At 38.6% G+C, this 18681-nt stretch overlaps 1 protein-coding gene across 1 annotated transcript; it reads left to right on the top strand.

Annotated features, from left to right (window-relative positions):
* Nucleotides 1-1269: 1269 nt before the first annotated feature.
* On the top strand, nt 1270-3933 carry sox1b (SRY-box transcription factor 1b). The gene has a single exon (XM_051703822.1). The coding sequence runs from the start codon at nt 1546-1548 to the stop codon at nt 2569-2571; it is 1026 nt and encodes a 341-aa protein (XP_051559782.1). The 5' UTR covers nt 1270-1545; the 3' UTR covers nt 2572-3933.
* Nucleotides 3934-18681: the final 14748 nt, after the last annotated feature.

Raw genomic sequence — 18681 nt, 5'->3', positions numbered from 1 at the left:
ACGATCGAATTTATGAGATTATTTCACAGGTGCATTGTGAAGTTACGGTAACACTTTACAATAAGTTCCATTTGTTTACATTAGTTAATAACATTAGTTAACATGAATGAACAATACTTTTAAAGCATGTATCAATCTTAGTTACTAATACATTTGTAAAATCAAAAGTTGTGTTTGTTAACATTCGTTAATGCAAGATGAACTAAAAATGAACAATTGTATTTGTATTAACTAATATTAACAACGATTAATAAATGCTGTAAATAATACATTGTTAATTGTTTGTTCATGATAGGCTACCTAATGTATTAACTAATGTTAACAAATGGAACCTTATTGTAAAGTGTTACCGAAGTTACTTTATTTTGAATTCGCTTGCCTACTACTAAGTCATTCAAGTTAACTGGATATGCACTTAGGAGCCTAAATGTAATAGGCTATTGCAAAGTTGAAAAAGAATAACATGATAAGTTACAACAATTACTAGGTTTTTGCACAAAATGTTTTTAGTGCTATTTCCCATTTTGCACTTTGATGGCAAAGGGGGTCGGATTGCACGTGCACTGGAATTGAGTCACCTGTTTCTTAGCAACCGTCACAACAGGAAAACACCTGTGGCATTAATTTATTTGTAGTGACTTAAGCGTTTCAAAAATATCTTGGAAACGTGTTTAAGAGGGCACATCTATAATCAGCGGTTTGCACACGGCTGAAAATTGTTACATTGCATGAACTTCTTATTCGGGACGTTATTTATTATTATTTTTATTTTATTTTTGGAAGGATTCACGTCTTATTTTTTAATTTTTTTAAGGAGTAGAGCCAGTTCACAGACTGATTTATGTGGCTTATAGAACGGACATCATTTGAGAGATGGATACAAATAATTAAAAAAAAAAAAAAAAAAGTCGTTGCCCTATACGGCGGATGCTGAGGCTGCAGCGTTTGCGAAATGGCAAAATGTTAAGTAAATATTACAGCAATAACTTGACTGATGGATTAGTGGTTATTCCGGTGGGGGGAAAATCATTTGGAGATCATTTGCCCCAAATAACATTTGTCAACAGAGGCTTGTAGCCAACTGTGTACCTTCCGCGCGCCGGAGAAAACCCATTCAGCTGCGCCTGTGGCTGTTGCTCGCTCTCGCCCGTGCGCGTCACCTGAATATGAGCCATATGCAAATCAGTCCCGTCCTCCAACGCCATTGGCTCTCTCTCACTCATTTATTCCATGTCAAAGCGCATCATATGGCCGCTCTCCCACTAACTTTTCTACCCCACCGCTGAAAGTAGCTCAAAGACAATTCTGCACTGGATGTGAAAATTAAACCAAGGGAAAGTTAGAATAAAATAAAGGAAGACGATCTGCCGCAAAGTTGTCATCCATCATCTGTTTGGATTTTTATCTCTGTTCCAAGTTGCCTCTTTTTTGTTAGACGTCTGTTTTATTAGACGGTTTTACGGGTGTGCGCCAGGGAACGGGGACGCTGAGGCTGTATCGAGTGAATGTTTCTGTGTGTGATCTGAGTAAGTTAAAGCCAGGTGAATGTATAGCATGATGATGGAAACGGACTTGCACTCTCCGGGACCACAGACTAACACAAACACGGGTCACACTGGACCCAACAGCGGCAGCAAAGTTAACCAAGACCGCGTAAAGAGACCCATGAATGCGTTTATGGTGTGGTCTCGGGGTCAGCGCAGAAAGATGGCACAGGAGAATCCTAAAATGCACAACTCGGAAATCAGCAAGCGCCTGGGAGCCGAGTGGAAAGTCATGTCCGAGGCTGAAAAGCGACCATTCATTGACGAGGCGAAAAGATTACGTGCCATGCATATGAAGGAGCATCCGGATTACAAGTACCGACCTCGGAGGAAGACCAAGACACTGCTTAAGAAGGACAAATACTCTTTGGCCGGTGGCCTGCTCGCTGGATCTGGGAGCGGAGGAGGCTTGGGTCTGGGAATGGGTGCTGGAGGGGTCGGGCAGAGGTTAGAGAGTCCGATGGGTCACGGTGGGAGCACCGCGGCGAGCTACGCACACATGAACGGCTGGACAAACGGTACATACTCGGGCCAGGTGGCTGCCGCCGCGGCTGCGGCTGCAATGATGCAGGAGGCTCAGCTCGCCTACAGTCAGCACCCGGGCAGCGGAGCGCATCACCACCACGGGCACCACCACCACCATCCACACAATCCCCAGCCTATGCACCGCTACGAAATGACAGCCCTCCAGTACAGCCCCATGTCAAACTCTCAGAGTTACATGAGTGCTTCACCGTCAGGCTATGGGGGGATATCCTACACGCAACACCAAAACTCCAGCGTGGCTTCATCGGGGGCCATCGGCACGCTGGGATCTCTGGTGAAATCAGAACCGAGCGTAAGCCCTCCCGTTACCACTCACTCCCGAGCCCCTTGTCCCGGCGACTTGCGAGAGATGATAAGCATGTACTTACCGGCGGCGGAGACGGGGGATCCGTCAATCCAGAGCAGACTTCACGCTGTACCGCAACACTATCAAAGTTCCACGACGAGCGTGAACGGAACCGTTCCACTGACACACATATGAAAAGATATGAAACTACGCATTCAGACTCAAGATACCAAATATTTACCTCTTTCAGAGCAAAACTTTTGTACAGAATGTTTGTTCTTGTAAATTTGAAGGTGACAATATTTAAATATAAAACTTAAAAACAGAGGGGTGTCGTTGGGATGTCGTCTAAATAATGTGTCCATATTTTAACGAAATTACACAACGTGAGCTTTACACATTTGCTTATTGCGAGGGATGCATTCTGATTTGTTTTTCTGTGTGTGAGAGAGATGGTACAATGTGTTTAAAACAGGAAAAAGAGAATGTGCTAGAGTGTAACAAATAGTCAAAATACAATGTTTTTGAGGTTTTCTAAGATTTTTCTCAATCCCAATTTGATTTGTCAATTTGTGAGTTACTGTATTTGATCTATTCCTTATTTGTTTGTTGTATTTTTCTTGTACATTGTGAACATATTCCAGAGAAGATTGATAAACATCTGTATATATAATTCGGTTTTGCCAGGAAAAAAAAGGAAACGTTCTGCGTTAATGTGAGAAGAATAAATTTCACAGCTTTTGCTCTGATTCTGGAAAGTTAGTTTGCTCTGTTGTTTTGCCTTTTACTCAATGGCATCTGCGAACAAGCTGTTTACAGTAAAAATGTATTTCCATGTGATAATGTTTACATCTCTGTATAGACAAGGGGTTTTTTTAGTCGTTTTTAGTTATTTTAATCTCTCAAACAAATATCGGGACAAAACCCCGAATTAGAACAAACAATAGTTAGTAAATGGGAAATATTATGAGCTCAGATTAATTTCAATTATAGGCCTAAAAGTGTAAATATTCTTGTGTGAACATGTTAATGGTGATACAGTGACGGACGAATGTAAATTGAAGAAAAAAAAAAGAAAGAAAGAGAAAGAAGAAACCAATTTCAGTTGTCAGGCTATCAACAAATATCTCGAACTATAGAGAAACATATCAGTCAAATATAGGCTATTAAAAATATTTGAAAGAAGTCGAAAGTAAATGAAGCATTTTTGGGGGGCTTTATACATATAAGCGTTTCTACTCACGCTTATTATTATTTTATGTTAATTATTAATATCAATTCACGTAATTGTATTGTCATTTACTGACCAATTTCTGAAGAATTTGTCATTACATTTACTTATGCATTACAACGTCTCTTAAATAATTTTCAAATGATTTAGATATTTCTCGTTTCTAATAAAAGAGGGAAACAGGGAAAGCTAAATATATCGGACTCTCTGTCACTTCGAAATTGGGTTGATTTGAGTGGTTAGAGGTTTCAGCATTGTCCTGCATAAGACATGATGACTTAAATACTTCTCTTAATAATATCTTATTGAGTCTGAAGCCTATATGGTTATGTGTGTCTCAATAAAACCACTTTAGATTGTTTGATAATTACTATTTATTTTCCCACTATATTCTGTCAAGCGTAATCCGCTGTTCTGTTCTTATAATATTTGTATTTGGATCACCTGCAATCACAGTGAAAAATTATCTGCAACTTGTTAAACGCACATGTGAAGTTATAAGTAACCGTGAGGTTAAACAGTTTCACAGTAATATGCCCTCACGCGTTTAAACAAAATGAATGAAAACAAGTTTCATTTCAAACGTAAAAAATGCCCCCGATCATCCAAACTTTAATAATAATAATAATAATAATAATAATAAAGAAGAATGTGCTACCGTTAAATTAAATGTTGTGAAACACCATCACTCTTAAGTGAATGAAAGTGAAATAATTTGAACCAGTTAAACTCATTGTGTCATTCATAGGTTTCAACTTTGAAATGTAAAACTGCAGCCAAGATGACAATGCTGTTCTACAGAAAGGAAACCTTCTTTAATTTGTTTCATTTAGGAAGCTTTGTGGCATAGTTTATTAGCCATGATGCATAGGATTGGAGGTCAAAGTTCAAGACCTCTCAAAATAATGAATGTCCAATGAAAAAGAAGAGAAAATAGAGAACGAACCACATTATTCATTGTTCAATGACCAACCCCTGTTTTTTTTTTTTTTTTTTTTCTTTCAGCCCCGAATTGTGCAGACATATGCTTTAAATCCGCCCCACTTCAATTAAATCCGTCTGGGTACCTCGCGAGCCACTCATGACTATATTTACCGGATGTGGAATAATTACGTTTTGAACCTCTCAATGGAATTAATTTTTTACTATTTATTTCCACTTTTGATATGCACTTTAGGCGAGAATTCTAGTTTTTCGCCCCCTGGCTTATTTTCCTTTACTAAAATTGACAGCATAATTTTCTTTAGAATTGAAACACTGTTGGGCCGTCAAGCAAATGTTGCTCGTATCCTCCGTAGGGTGTCGGTGGGATTAAGATGAATGCAGAGTGTGTGGCAAAGTGTTTTGTGTCAGGGGAGAGAAGAGGATTAGACAACCCTAAAAGCTGAACCCCCGGGTCAGTGACGAGCAGGGGCGTAGTTTTCAGGGGGTATGTATACCATGATCACATTCTTATTACAATGACACCCACCGGAAGAGTGACATGAACAAGTAGCAGGATTGAGGGAGGTCTCTGAATGTAATTTTTAAAACACTGCAAACAAAAGTTACTCTTTTTCTCCCTGTAGATTTTAGACTGAAGGAATAAAACAAACTTATGTTGACATAAAGGTTAATTTTAGTCATCAAAATAAAAGTAGGCTAACATTTTACTGAAAGAACTTAAAACTTAAATGAAGCAGTATTCAATGTAAATTCCAATTAGCCTAATATATATGATTATTTAACTAAAAGAAAATCTTAAGGTAGGGTTTATTTATTTATTTATTTATTTTTTAACTGCTGCAAAGGGCAGTCACAAAAAGAAAATATTGTTGCCATTATCAGTTTTTTTTTTTTCAGCCTCGATTTTTATGAAAAAACAAGCAGAAAATGTCCATATTCCCTAAAAGATATAAATGAAATAGGTGCAATGAAATATCATTATTGTCTCAGTGATAGCCCTAAAGTCTTTGTAAACAGTGAAAAACAAAAATGGCCGCCGGCCGCGGTCAGTTTGACGGCTGTCAATACACACCAAGTTTGAGAACGCGATTTTGCTGCTGTTGCTTTTTGCTACTTGACAACTTTTAAAATCGGTTACAGCACCTTTAACAAACAGTTAATGGGTTACTGAAACTATGACTCTCGTTGTATTTTTCTACACATATTTTCCTCTGTAAATATTTAAAATATTAAGCTCTGTTCTCCAATGTAGGTACACAGGGCAACGTACATGCTGCTCTTCGAAACACGGATGTGCATCCAGAAACACAAAGAGTGAGGCCAATATGGGCACCATTCCAACAGACTAGCAAACCTCACCCTATATACCTTCATCTTCAGAAGTTCATTTACTGTCAGAAGTAAAAGAATACAACCACAGCATCATACCAATAAATCTACATTAGCCTTGATCGTGTAGACACGAGTGAGGGAAATCGTCAAAATGGCTGGTATATTTTGTCAAACCACCGATCCTTTGCACTCCCTGTCCTAAATTGTCCTAATTAGCATGGGGTTTATCATATCCCTGCATATTTTCTCGCCTCTTCAAGAAAAAAAAGCTGGTTGCCGTTCTGCCACGGAAGATTACGGAGACAGATTGCAAAGGACGAATGTGCGGCGACAGATTAGCGGGGAATAGAAACAACAACCGGGCCAATAAATTCTTAGCGCGAGCCTTATCGTGGAATTACACGTTGACGTGTTAAACAATCTCGCGGTCTTTTTTTCCTAATCCACAAACCCTCCAAAAGGCACGCGACATTTGGAGCTTTTTGTCGTTTCAGCATCAAGACGTGGTTAAATGTTGACTGAATAAAAACTAAATGAAAACTGTTCAAACATATTCCCCCAATATTCAATTTTAGGTGACAAGATTTCTTAAGGAGAAATTACAAAAAGTAGCTTGTTGTTTATAGACTACTTTATGAGTCTTCTGTAGCAGGCTACAGTTTTGCTAAACCGTTTGGACTTATTACAGGATTTATTATCAGTTGGGGTCTCTCTCTCTCTCTCTCTCTCTCTCTCTCTCTCACACACACACACACACACACACACACACACACACACACACACACACACACTTTTCCCTGTTAGTCCGCCTGCGACGAAGTGATTGTGAGAAACTCTGTTGGAATTTGGCAGCGTGGAGGCTTTGGAACGGCACCCCACGCTGACTGTCATTCAGCGGGTCTGCGCGACTCACTGTGCCGTTGGGAAGTGTCGCTCATCCGTGCACTCATTGGCCTTACAAAGCTGATTACAAGCATCAGCGAATTCCTGAAGGCAATGAGAGGCGATGCAGGTGCACGGGATACGGGAAATTCCTGGTTCGAACATGTGTGGATGAAGTTAAAACTTTGAATGTCCCTGAGATGCAAAAGATCTGTAAAATGATTAAAAATCCATATTTGTCCCGACTGCAATATAGGCCTATGATTTCTCACTAGCTGGATGAGAGATATACAGTGCTGGAGACTAGGTTTAGGCTTGGCCTAACTTTTAAAAATTCTCTGCTCAATTTCACCCAACGCAGAGAAGTTTCCAATAAGAGACTTCTGGATACATACAATTCTTTGAGTAAACATTTTTGTGCCTTTCTACAACCAAAACCTATTGTGGTTATATAGTTACTTCACAAAGTCCTACAACTTGCCTGACATATCTTAAGTAGAATAATGTTTTAGCAAATGATTACAACTAACTAAAGCATTGCATTTTTACATTGTTTAATCAGAATTGCATCATGACTTTATTTAAAGGTGCACTCAGTAACTTATTCTTCATTAAAAAAGTTTAACTCCTAAAGACATGAATTGTAATTTTGCAATATATGTAGGAAATCATGACCACTCACATTAAATTGAAGACTCCAGTCATATCAGTAACCTTATAAAAGCGGTTTTATTCTACTTGGAGAGGGTCCGCACATGGGGGCTGCAATTTTAGATTCACATGACCAGCCGAATACTACTCGCTTAATCTCAGTAACCCTCCTGTTATTTGACACTTTAACTCATTGATTAAAGTAATCATGGCCAACTGTGAATGCTAAATTTCCACAGTGGCATCTGAAACTGAAAACTATTAATTTTAAATGATGCTGCATCCAAGCCACTAGGTGTCAGTGTACGTTTAAGATGACACAAAGATCAAAGTTACTGAGTGCACCTTTAACAGTTGATAATTAAAGTTGATGTAACTTTTTCAGTGTTATAATACGTTCTCCAATCCAAGTTTAATACGCAGATATAACTAGTATGCCAGGTTAATTTTCTGGAAAAATGTAAACACTGTCTCTTTGGCCCAAAAAAAATCCCTCTGTTTGTTTTGAGTGACCCATTTAGACCGGCGTCAACAAATTACTCAACCAGTGGCATGAGTTTAGTGCGGGACTATCTCTTTGTTTGACCAACGGCAGGCGGAGCGAGTATTCAGAAGACTGTTTTGAAAACATTGTTTATTTTTGCAATTCCATTTGGTAGTGTTAATGGTGCAGGAAATACTTCAGCTTTAAGTGCTAGTCTCTAAGGATCAAACTGAGAATGGCAAGTTAAGAAGACGGGAATTCTACATCCTAGCAACAGGCCGATCAGTCCCACACTGTCCTAAAGCTCGATATAAAACCCAGTTTGTACAATATCTTACGATTCTAACGATTGAACGAATTAGTTCCAGTTTGATGTGAGACTGCATTGAACAGGCTCTTCAGAAATTTCCTCAGTACTAAGACACAGTAACTGTGCATTTAAAATGAATCTTAAAAAAAATAAAAACTAGGATGCTGAAGGAAAATCCATTTAAGCTGATAGCTGTGTTTTGGAACATAGTAGCTGGTTTCTAGCTGGTCCAAGCTGGTCTTTAGCTGGTCCAAGCTGGTCATTCGCTGTTCCAAGCTGGTCAAAATCAGCTTGGACGAGCGACCAGATGATCAGCTATAGACCAGCTTATGACCAGCTTGGAACAGCATTCCAAAACACAGCTAACAGCTACCACATTCTTCTCTATTTGATACTTTATTTTGTAGGCTATCTACTCTTTGTTTACTTGGATATTCACTTTGTCCTGTGGTATCTACAAGAATGTGACTTGTAATTAATGTCACTTTAAATACTAGATTGGTTTCAAAACGCTTTCAGAACCTAATTAAATAGTGTCACAAGTGTCCATTAAAGCCAACAGGAGCACGAAAGCGATCACTATATCATTGGAATCTCTCAATTTCTCTTCTTTCTCACGTTCCTTAAAAGTAGATTCATCAGTTGAGAGCTGTTACCCCACTGTCACTTGCTGATTAATGGGCAAAAGAGGTCTACCGGACGGTCTATGGCAGACAGTCAACCAGAATGGACTATGCAAATGTCCCGGATAAGGCGAGTAGATGGCGAACAGTGCTGTCAATTGTTTGTTGGTTTTCACAGCTTTCCGTGTGCAGCTGCAACTCTGTAGTTAGCCGGGACAATATTTTGCATTGGGGAGCAGAAAGGTCTAAATTAAAGAGACTTTTGAATGAGTTTACCCAAACCAATATTAAAAACAATTTAGAATGATATCATAAATGTTTTTATAGACTTGTTTTTCCCTAACTTCTTGTCTTTACTGACAGGAACAGGTCTCTAATATACAGTACATATAATATAAAAAAGAGAAGAAAACAGAGAAGGTTTTTAGTTCCTTACACTGACCAACCATCAGTAAGTTTGCATTTGGAGCTGTCCAGGTGCTGAAATCCAGAAGCTAGGCTGAAAGGTGTTGTTTGCCCAACTTTTAGTATTGGACTGGATCTACAATATTTGACTCTTCTATTATTTTCTTTTAAATCCAAATACTCGTATTGTATGTAATTATAGCACAGTGTGTCCTTTGGTAGCCAAGTTTGTGTCTACCATCCATTAGTTCCAGTGTTGATGTTCACAGGGCAATTTAAAGTTATGTTTTTATTATAAGCCATCTTTTTTTTTAGTTTTATTATTATTATTATTATTATTATTATTATAATGATTAACTGAGAGGGAATGAGTCTGACTGGAGCTGTCCAGGAAGATACTACTTTACTACTAGCAAAATACTACTAAGCAGGGTTGGGGAGTAGCTGAATACATGTAAAGGGACTACCTATTTAAAATACAATATATTAGTAACTGTATTCCACTACAGTTACAATTTAAATAGCTGGTAATCAGAATACAGTTGCATTGAAAAGTATTTTGTTTACTGAAGAGTTTACTTTGCATTGTATTATTTGTTCCATTTAATATTTAGTCTATTCAGCTAGAAAACATTTATCCATATACAGTAAATAATGCATTTGAACAGCGGTGAAACACTTTCTTAAGATGTGTTACATTCATACGAGCAGACAGAGAAGTAAGTTTGAGGTAAGTTTGGAGCAGCAGAAATAGAAATAAACCTTGTGAAAATTGTCATGTGACAATTTTTAGACATTTTTAGACATTTTACATGCACCTGTTACCAGGCACGATTATATTTTTTTATTAAGAAAATGCACGTTAGATTTTTTTTTTCTAGTAAGACCTATGATATTAAGGAAAAAATCTTATTCTTGATGTAAATGTTTGTGTTGTTTTTCCTTAAAAATATCAAAAAATCCATAAAACAAGACCAGTTTTCTTTACCTTGATTTAGAAGCAACACTGTATAAGTTATTGAGGCTTTTTTCAGATAATGTATTTTTAACACATGAATTTTGTCTAACTAAACTGGGAGGTTTTTTTTATATTCAAAACAAGTGAAAAAAATCTACCAGTGCTGAAGAAGTAATCCAAAGTGTTTAGATTACGCTAATGACCTTGAGTAATCTAATGGAATACATTACAAATCACATTTTACATCATGTATTCTGTAATCTGTAGTGGAATACATTTAAAAGTAACCCTCTCAACCCTATAAATAAGTGATCGCTTTCTTTCTCTATCATCACTCCATCATTTTCAATTGAATACAATTTGCATTTGGCTGGTGGGTAAAACCTCACCTTTCCTCTGACTCTTGTCTTTGGTTAGTTAAAGCTGCCAAAAGATAAAAGGCTGTAAATTATCCCCTTTTTTGATGATGCCTACTGTATAATTCAGTGGTGTTTCTGATTAGGTGCCAGTGGGTGAGGGTACAGAAAAACAGCCGGAACATTCTGTTGCCCCATGGGGCATTTCATTAGCACATAACAAAGTTTTAATCATGGGATGAAGTAAAAGTCCTCATCGTGTAGTGATTTGACCCATTTGGTCTTGTCTTGGCTGGGATGGAGTTTAGGATGGCACTGTACATACCCCACTGTGGCCAAAGCCCATTTGTGTCCATGTTTATTAATTCTGTCTTGCAGAATGTAAATCTTTAACATGCATTTCATTAACAGCAAAGCCATTATTGAAATTCTCCTTATCTATCAAACTAGAAAGTGAAATAAATAAACTGTCTTGATGTAGCCTAGTTGTTAAAGATGTTTGCTGATAACTCAAAGGATATTGGTTCAAACCCTGCAAAGAGTGATCCATGAATTATCAATATTTTGCCTTAAAGGGTTAGTTCCCCCAAAATTGAAAATTCTCTCATCATTTACTCCCCCTCATGCCATCCCAGATGTGTATGAATTTCTTTATTCTGCTGAACACAAGCTAAGATTTTTAGAAGAATATCATAGTTCTGTAGGTCTATACAATGCAAGTGAATGGTGACCAGACCTTTCAATCTCTGAAAATCACATGAAGGCAGCATAAAAGTAATCCATATGATTCCATTGATTAAATCTATGTCTTCAGAAGTGATATAATGGATGTGGGTGAGAAACAGGTCAATATTTAAGTCATTTTATACTATAAATCTCCACATTCACTGAAAGTGAAAGTGGAGATTTATAGTACAAAAGGATGGAAATATTGATCTGTTTCTCACCCAAAGTGATTACATCTCTTCAGAAGACATACACTATATTGCCAAAAGTATTCGCTCACCCAACCAAATAATTGAATTCAGGTGTTCCAATCACTTCCATGGCCACAGGTGTATAAAATGAAGCACCTAGGCATGCAGACTGCTTCTCCAAACATTTGTGAAAGAATGGGCCGCTTTCAGGAGCTCAGTGAATTCCAGCGTGGTACTGTGATAGGATGCCACCTGTGCAACAAGTCCAGTCGTGAAATTTCCTCGCTACTAAATATTCCACAGTCAACTGTCAGTGGTATTATAACAAAGTGGAAGCGATTGGGAATGACAGCAACTCAGCCACGAAGTGGTAGGCCACGTAAAATGACAGAGCGGGGTCAGCAGATGCTGAGGCGCATAGTGCGCAGAGGTCGCCAACTTTCTGCAGAGTCAATCGCTACAGACCTCCAAAGTTCATGTGGCCTTCAGATTAGCTCAAGAACAGTGCATAGAGAGCTTCATGGAATGGGTTTCCATGGCCGAGCAGCTGCATCCAAGCCATACATCACCAAGTGCAATGCAAAGCATCGGATGCAGTGGTGTAAAGCACGCCGCCACTGGACTGTAGAGCAGTGGAGACGTGTTCTCTGGAGTGACGAATCACATTTCTCCATCTGGCAATCTGATGGACGAGTCTGGGTTTGGCGGTTGCCAGGAGAACGGTACTTGTCTGACTGCATTGTGCCAACTGTGAAGTTTGGTGGAGGGGGGATTATGGTGTGGGGTTATTTTTCAGGAGCTGGGCTTGGCCCCTTAGTTCCAGTGAAAGGAACTCTGAATACTTCAGCATACCAAGAGATTTTGGACAATTCCATGCTCCCAACTTTGTGGGAACAGTTTGCGGATGGCCCCTTCCTGTTCCAACATGACTGCGCACCAGTGCACAAAGCAAGGTCCATAAAGACATGGATGAGCGAGTTTGGTGTGGAAGAACTTGACTGGCCTGCACAGAGTCCTGACCTCAACCCGATAGAGCACCTTTGGGATGAATTAGAGCGAAGACTGTGAGACAGGCCTTCTCGTCTAACATCAGTGTCTAACCTCACAAATGCGCTTCTGGAAGAATGGTCAAAAATTCCCATTAACACACTCCTAAACCTTGTGGAAAGCCTTCCCAGAAGAGTTGAAGCTGTAATAGCTGCAAAGGGTGGGCCGACGTCATATTAAACCCTATGGATTAAGAATGGGATGTCACTTAAATTCATATGCGTCTAAAGGCAGATGAGCGAATACTTTTGGCAATATAGTGTATATTAAACCACTGGAGTTGTATGGATTACTTTTATGCTGCTTTTATGGGATTTGTGGTGCTTGAAAGTTCTGGTCACCATTTACTTGCATGGTATGGACCAACAGAGCTGAAATATTCTTCTTAAAATCTTTGTTTGTGTTCAGCAAAAGAAAGAAAGTCATACACATCTGGTATGGCATGAGGGTGAATAACTGATGAGAGAATTGAGTGAACTATCCCTTTAAATGGAAGTTCCGAAATTAACTGGTTAGAGAAACTTAGCAGGAGTGTTTTGACCTCAATGGTGGGTCAAGGTTAAAATTACTTTACAAGTCATTGGTTACATTATTACTCTGAAAATGGTGTCCTTGAAGGAATAGTTCACCCAAAAAATGAAAATTCTGTAATTTGTACACCAAATATTGTATATAACCCTACATTTGCATTGAATTGACCTACACAGCCGAGATATTTTTTATAAAAATCTTTGTTTGTGTTCAGCAGAAGAAAGAAAGTCATACACATCAGGGATGGCATGAGGGTGAGTAAATGATGAGAATTTTCATTTTTGGGTGAACTACCCCTTTAAGGCATTTGAGCCATGTTAATATGTCATTTTGGATAAAAGTATCATCTGCATTAAATTAATACAGTAAACTGGTTTTAAACCGATGAGATTCAGAATTAAAATCACTTTAAACTGAAAAGCTCATGCAATCTTTCGGTGTTAACTCTGGATTAGAATCAACTATTATATAGATTCTGCTTTAGGACTTATTTATAATTTTTAGACGGAGTGGTAAAAAGAAATAACAAAATATAAATATACAACAATTAAGTCAAATTAAAGCAATTCGTAAACATCAGTTTTCCAGCATTTGCATCAAACACATGCTCTAGGCTTAGAACTCACCATCTACCTGTCTGTCCATAAAGTACTTTGATATAGAAATGGGTAAAACATTCTTAAATTATTTTGTAAACAAATATAATGAAGTTGTGTGGTTCTTACTCTAATCAGTGAAGTACATAGCTATGTTTTTATGATTTCTTATAGGTCAAAATAGTAAGAGATTAAACAAAGCTTGAAAACTTTCCCAAAATGTATAGAGAAAGAGAGAGAGAGAGAGTGAGAGTGAGTGGAAAAATCAGTCAACAAAGGCAAAGGGAAGAAAACAAAAGGAAAGAGTGTTAAAAGAGTTTATATGACCTATTGTAGGTATAAGAAGACAAATATACACTCGTTGAGCACTTTATTAGGAACACCTGTACACCTACTTATTCTTGCAATTATCTAATCAGCCAATCGTGTGGCTGCAGTGCATAAAATCATGCATATACAGGTCAGGAGCTTCAGTTAATGTTCACATAAACCATCAGAATGGGGAAAAAATATTTGATCTTAGTGATTTTGACCGTGGCGTGATTGGTGATTCCAGAGGGGCTGGTTTGAATATTTCTGTAACTGCTGATCTCCTGGGATTTTCATCCTCTACAGTCTCTAGAGTTTTCTGAGAATGGTGTCAAAAACAAAAAAACATCCTATGAGCAGCAGTTCTGCAGACATAAAAGTCTTGTTGATGAGAGAGGTCAACTGAGAATGGCCAAACTGGTTTGAGCTGACAGAAAGGCTATGTTAACTCCGATAACCACTCTGTACAACTGCAGTGAGCAGAATAGCATCTCAGAATGTTCAACATGTCAATTCTTGAAGCGAATGGGCTACAACTGCAGAAGACCATGTCGGGCACTTTATTAGGACCAAAGTGTTCCTAATAAAGTGCTCACTGAGTGTAAATAGCAATTATCTCTCAGCAAAAGGTCTATCCACAACATGTCCAACCTTGAAAGAGCTGCCAGAAAGTTACACACAAATACAAACACCCTTTAAAATCCTTCATCTTATTTGTTCTCCTTTATATCTTGCTTCCTTTGTTCCTTTGATTTTTTTATATATTACTTCCTGTCTTTCACTCTTCTTTTGTTTGGATGTTGACAACTGAAGTTTGAAGCCTCTTTTCTTGACGTCCTTTGATAAAGAAATGCGGACCCCAAGAATGAGGCATGAAGAATCTGTATTGTTTGCATTTATAAAAACACAGAGAACTATTGTTTCTGAATCTCACACTCGAACACTTTCAGGGAAATTGGAATCATGAAGTTTTATTTAGATGCTCAGTGATTACACATGGAACATCTCAGGGGTCAAGTCTCAATCTGGACCCTCTTTGATTTTTTTAAACACCAAACCAGGGATCTTGTTTCGGAGTAGTGGAACCATATCTGTGCTGCTTGACACAATGAACTTGACAGACAACCAGATTTTCCTGCTGAGGGTCTGGTTAGGGTTACCCTGATCTTATTATGCTGTCTGAAAGAGAACAGGTAATAGAGTCGGAGGTTAGGTGGAGGACCACAGACTGCACCCTTTATTCAGGTCTACCTTGATTACCTGAAACTCAGGTAATTGCCACGGCTCTATTTCAGACATTGTTTACCCTTTCAGAAATAATCATCTGATCAGTCTGCCCTCACCTGGGGCAAAAAGCACTGGGCTGGCACATGCACTGAGCTACCCAACTCCTCTCATCCTTCTCACTCCTCCATTTACTGCTTACATTTAGTTTAAAGGCCTCTACAGGATACTGCTCTCTCAAAGGCTGCGTCAGAACTGCTATTTTAACATCTAGGTCCCACATAGCAATAACCCAACTTGTATAATGACAATCTTCAGTCACTTGGATGACTGACATCTCAAAAATTTGTGGCAATCGGCAATATGCCAGAAACTAAGTGCTGTTACAGTATGTTTTATCTGATCAGAGGGCCGAGAGAGAGAGAGAGAGCGAGGGATGGCGATAAAAAGAAAAGAATACCCTCTTCTAGCCCATGGGGATAGCAGACCTCTTGTATTCTTGATCAGTATGCCTCTATTTGACTGTAACTATTTCCAGACCTCCTGCCTGCTTGGTTTGCCTATAGTGCAAGGCAAGCCACAATAGTGTCCCGCCGCGCTGTTCTGGCTGCCTCCATGCTTTCAGGCAGAGCCAAGCCTTGCTGCCGTGGTAATTCATTATTCTGTTGCCCCCGGAGACCAAGAGCAGGCCAAGCCCCCTCCTGCCAAACAGACCACTAATTGGCGAGAGACGAAATGAGTGACATTTCCTAAAAGTTCTGACCTTTGTTTTCCTATTGAATCAACTGCCATTTTGGTGGAAAAAGTAGCGCACACTGAACGTAGTGCGCACACACGTTATAAAGGCACACATGTTTGCTTTTGAACTGCCTTCATCAGTACTTTTTCTTTCAAGTTTAAACATTGTAGATGAAGTTGTTTTTTTGGTCCTACTCTCTTCACTATCCAGCCTAGATCATGTCCGGGTCATAATTTCAGATAGAATAAGAAAGATAAAGATTTTTTTTTTTTTTTTTTGCATTGTGAAATTTTTTGACTGTAGGCCTACTACAGCAATTAGAATCACCACTGAGAATAAAGATCATGTCATTTTTATTTGTATTACACAATTCACATCATTTCAAAGCAGCATTACAGAAAATTATGCTGTAAAATTATACTTAAAATCCTCATTCGCATTTCATTGAAAAATGTCAGTGCCTTAAAAATCATGCCTTAAAATAATTGTATAAGGAATTACAAAATGTTACACAACACATTACCTGAATGTGACTCCAGTAGACTCCAGTCGACAAATAAACATGTTATTAAGATGTTCCCCTGTAAACAATGACGCGCTTCCTGCCTCCTCCTCCACGCATGACCTTACCAACGAGCTTGCGTCATCCTTCTCATGAGCGCACGTCACAGAGATGTACGGAAGCAAACATTTGTAGTTAAAAAGTATATAATTATTGTTTTGTTTCTAAACATAATCAATCGTTTGTGTTCAGAAGAACTTTATTTGTCGACTGGAGTCGTGTGGATTATTTTGATGCACCCTAAATATGCATTTTGGACCGTCAAAAAATGGAGGACAGTCACTTGCATTGTATAAAGGAGGAGGCCTGAAATGAAATCCTAAAAATCTTAAATTCTGTTTTGATGAAGAAAGAACTTCAGATACATCTTGGATGGCCTGAGGGTGAGTAAATTATCAGCAAATTTTCATTTTTGAGTGAACTATTCCTTTAATGATGCATTTTCTTTTTTCCTCCTTGGACATTTTTTAGGAAGCCACAAATTATAAAAAAAATCTTGATATTTAAACTACTGAGACCCCATGTCCACATGCGTGGACATTACGTTTTGGTTTCCTTATCGGCTATGCACAAATTAATTTAATTTAAACCATCTGATTTCAATTCAGGAGACTCTAGGCTGTCATTAAAGGGTTAAACTTTCGACGGAACGAGTCACGTGACAAAACAATATGGCGGCGGCGGCGAACAGTGGAGTTCGTCTTTGGGAGAAACAGCAACAAAACTACATCTGGTGAAATACCACATTAAATTCTGTTTGAGTCAAAAGAGTAGTCTCTAGTTTCATCCGATATGCCTTTTTAAAAATGCTGCTTTCAGGTGCTGTATAAGTAGTTAGGATGAAAATAAGTTGCATTTCCAACTGTTCTGAGACCAGTGCAGACAGACAGCACACTGGAGGTTAAGTCTTCTCCTTTCCTAGCAACAAAGTCCATTTACTCCTAGCATCCAATCAAAAGTTCAGTTACAGGCTGCAGATTAGGTTTGACCCACTCAACATGTTTGTCAGCCATGGGACAATGGTAATCAGTACATAGATTCAGAATTTTTCATGCAAATATTTATTTTAACACGGTTGGCAGTGATTGGATGATGCTGCACATTACTTTGAAGCAGAATTATTTATGCTAATTTCTGATGTAATATCTATAACGTCTCAAAAACATGAATAGACAACAGTCCTGGAAACATAATAAACAATTTGATAAAAAAATAAATAAAAAAAAACTTTCTATAGCTTGGTATTATTTAAATATTCACAACGTCCCACTGTCCATATATTACCGCTGCTAATACACTTTAAAAGCAGGTAGATGACATGAATATAAAATTAACTTTTTGACGTGTGCTTTTGTTCTTCGAGCTCTCGCGGCGGTGGACTCACACCTTCGCGCACGGGAGTCCACATCTGTCGCACGTTATAAATGGCGTTGATCATGCGCGCGCAGTACCCCTGCGCTGCGTGCGTCTCGAATCTGAACCACGGTCGCCACTTCAAGCCGCTGACTCCAGACCTCGATAATAACATCCTGACTGCCCACCGGAACAACTCAACCTGACTACAGACGCTACGGCTGTGACTACTGCTCGGCAAATCTGTCGGTCACATAGAGTCGCGCACCTGCCGCGCTCGGACCACCGCTAATTGGTTGACTAATTGAACTCAGCATGGGGCTGCCCTTTGTTCTCGGCAATCAACATGTGTTTCAGCTTCTGGAGGATTTCTGAGACATGAGCTATAATTTTTATATTGCTATTTCATACTCGCCCTCTCCCTCTCCAACCTATTGGACTTTTTAAAAAAAAAAAATTTTATATTTATTTATTTATTTTTTTTATTATTAATTTTTTTTTTTTTTTTTTTTAGATTTTGGTGTGAGATACACCTCCATCTCCTCCACACATTTTCTGCGTCTGCCTCTGACCTCACTGTTGCCCTTTTAACTCTTCAGGTGCTGTACTGCATGAGCTAGTGGAATCTTATCAAATTTATGTTTTTCAGAAGAAGAAAATCCCATAGACCATATACTGAAGGAGGAAACTGAGTCATATTGGGACCAGAATATCATGTAGACTTGGGGCAAGGCTCTGTTGATTTGGGCCAGTAAGCAGCCACTCAAAACAGCATTGTGGTGACAATTTTTGGCACACATTTTATTCTATCCTTTGTCTGTGATGATAACCAGTCAACATCAATGGAAAA

Source organism: Myxocyprinus asiaticus, chromosome 7 (genome assembly GCF_019703515.2).
Source record: "Myxocyprinus asiaticus isolate MX2 ecotype Aquarium Trade chromosome 7, UBuf_Myxa_2, whole genome shotgun sequence".
Lineage (NCBI taxonomy): Eukaryota > Metazoa > Chordata > Actinopteri > Cypriniformes > Catostomidae > Myxocyprinus > Myxocyprinus asiaticus.
Note: the sequence above shows the minus strand (reverse complement) of the source record. Positions and strands in the feature narration are given on the sequence as shown.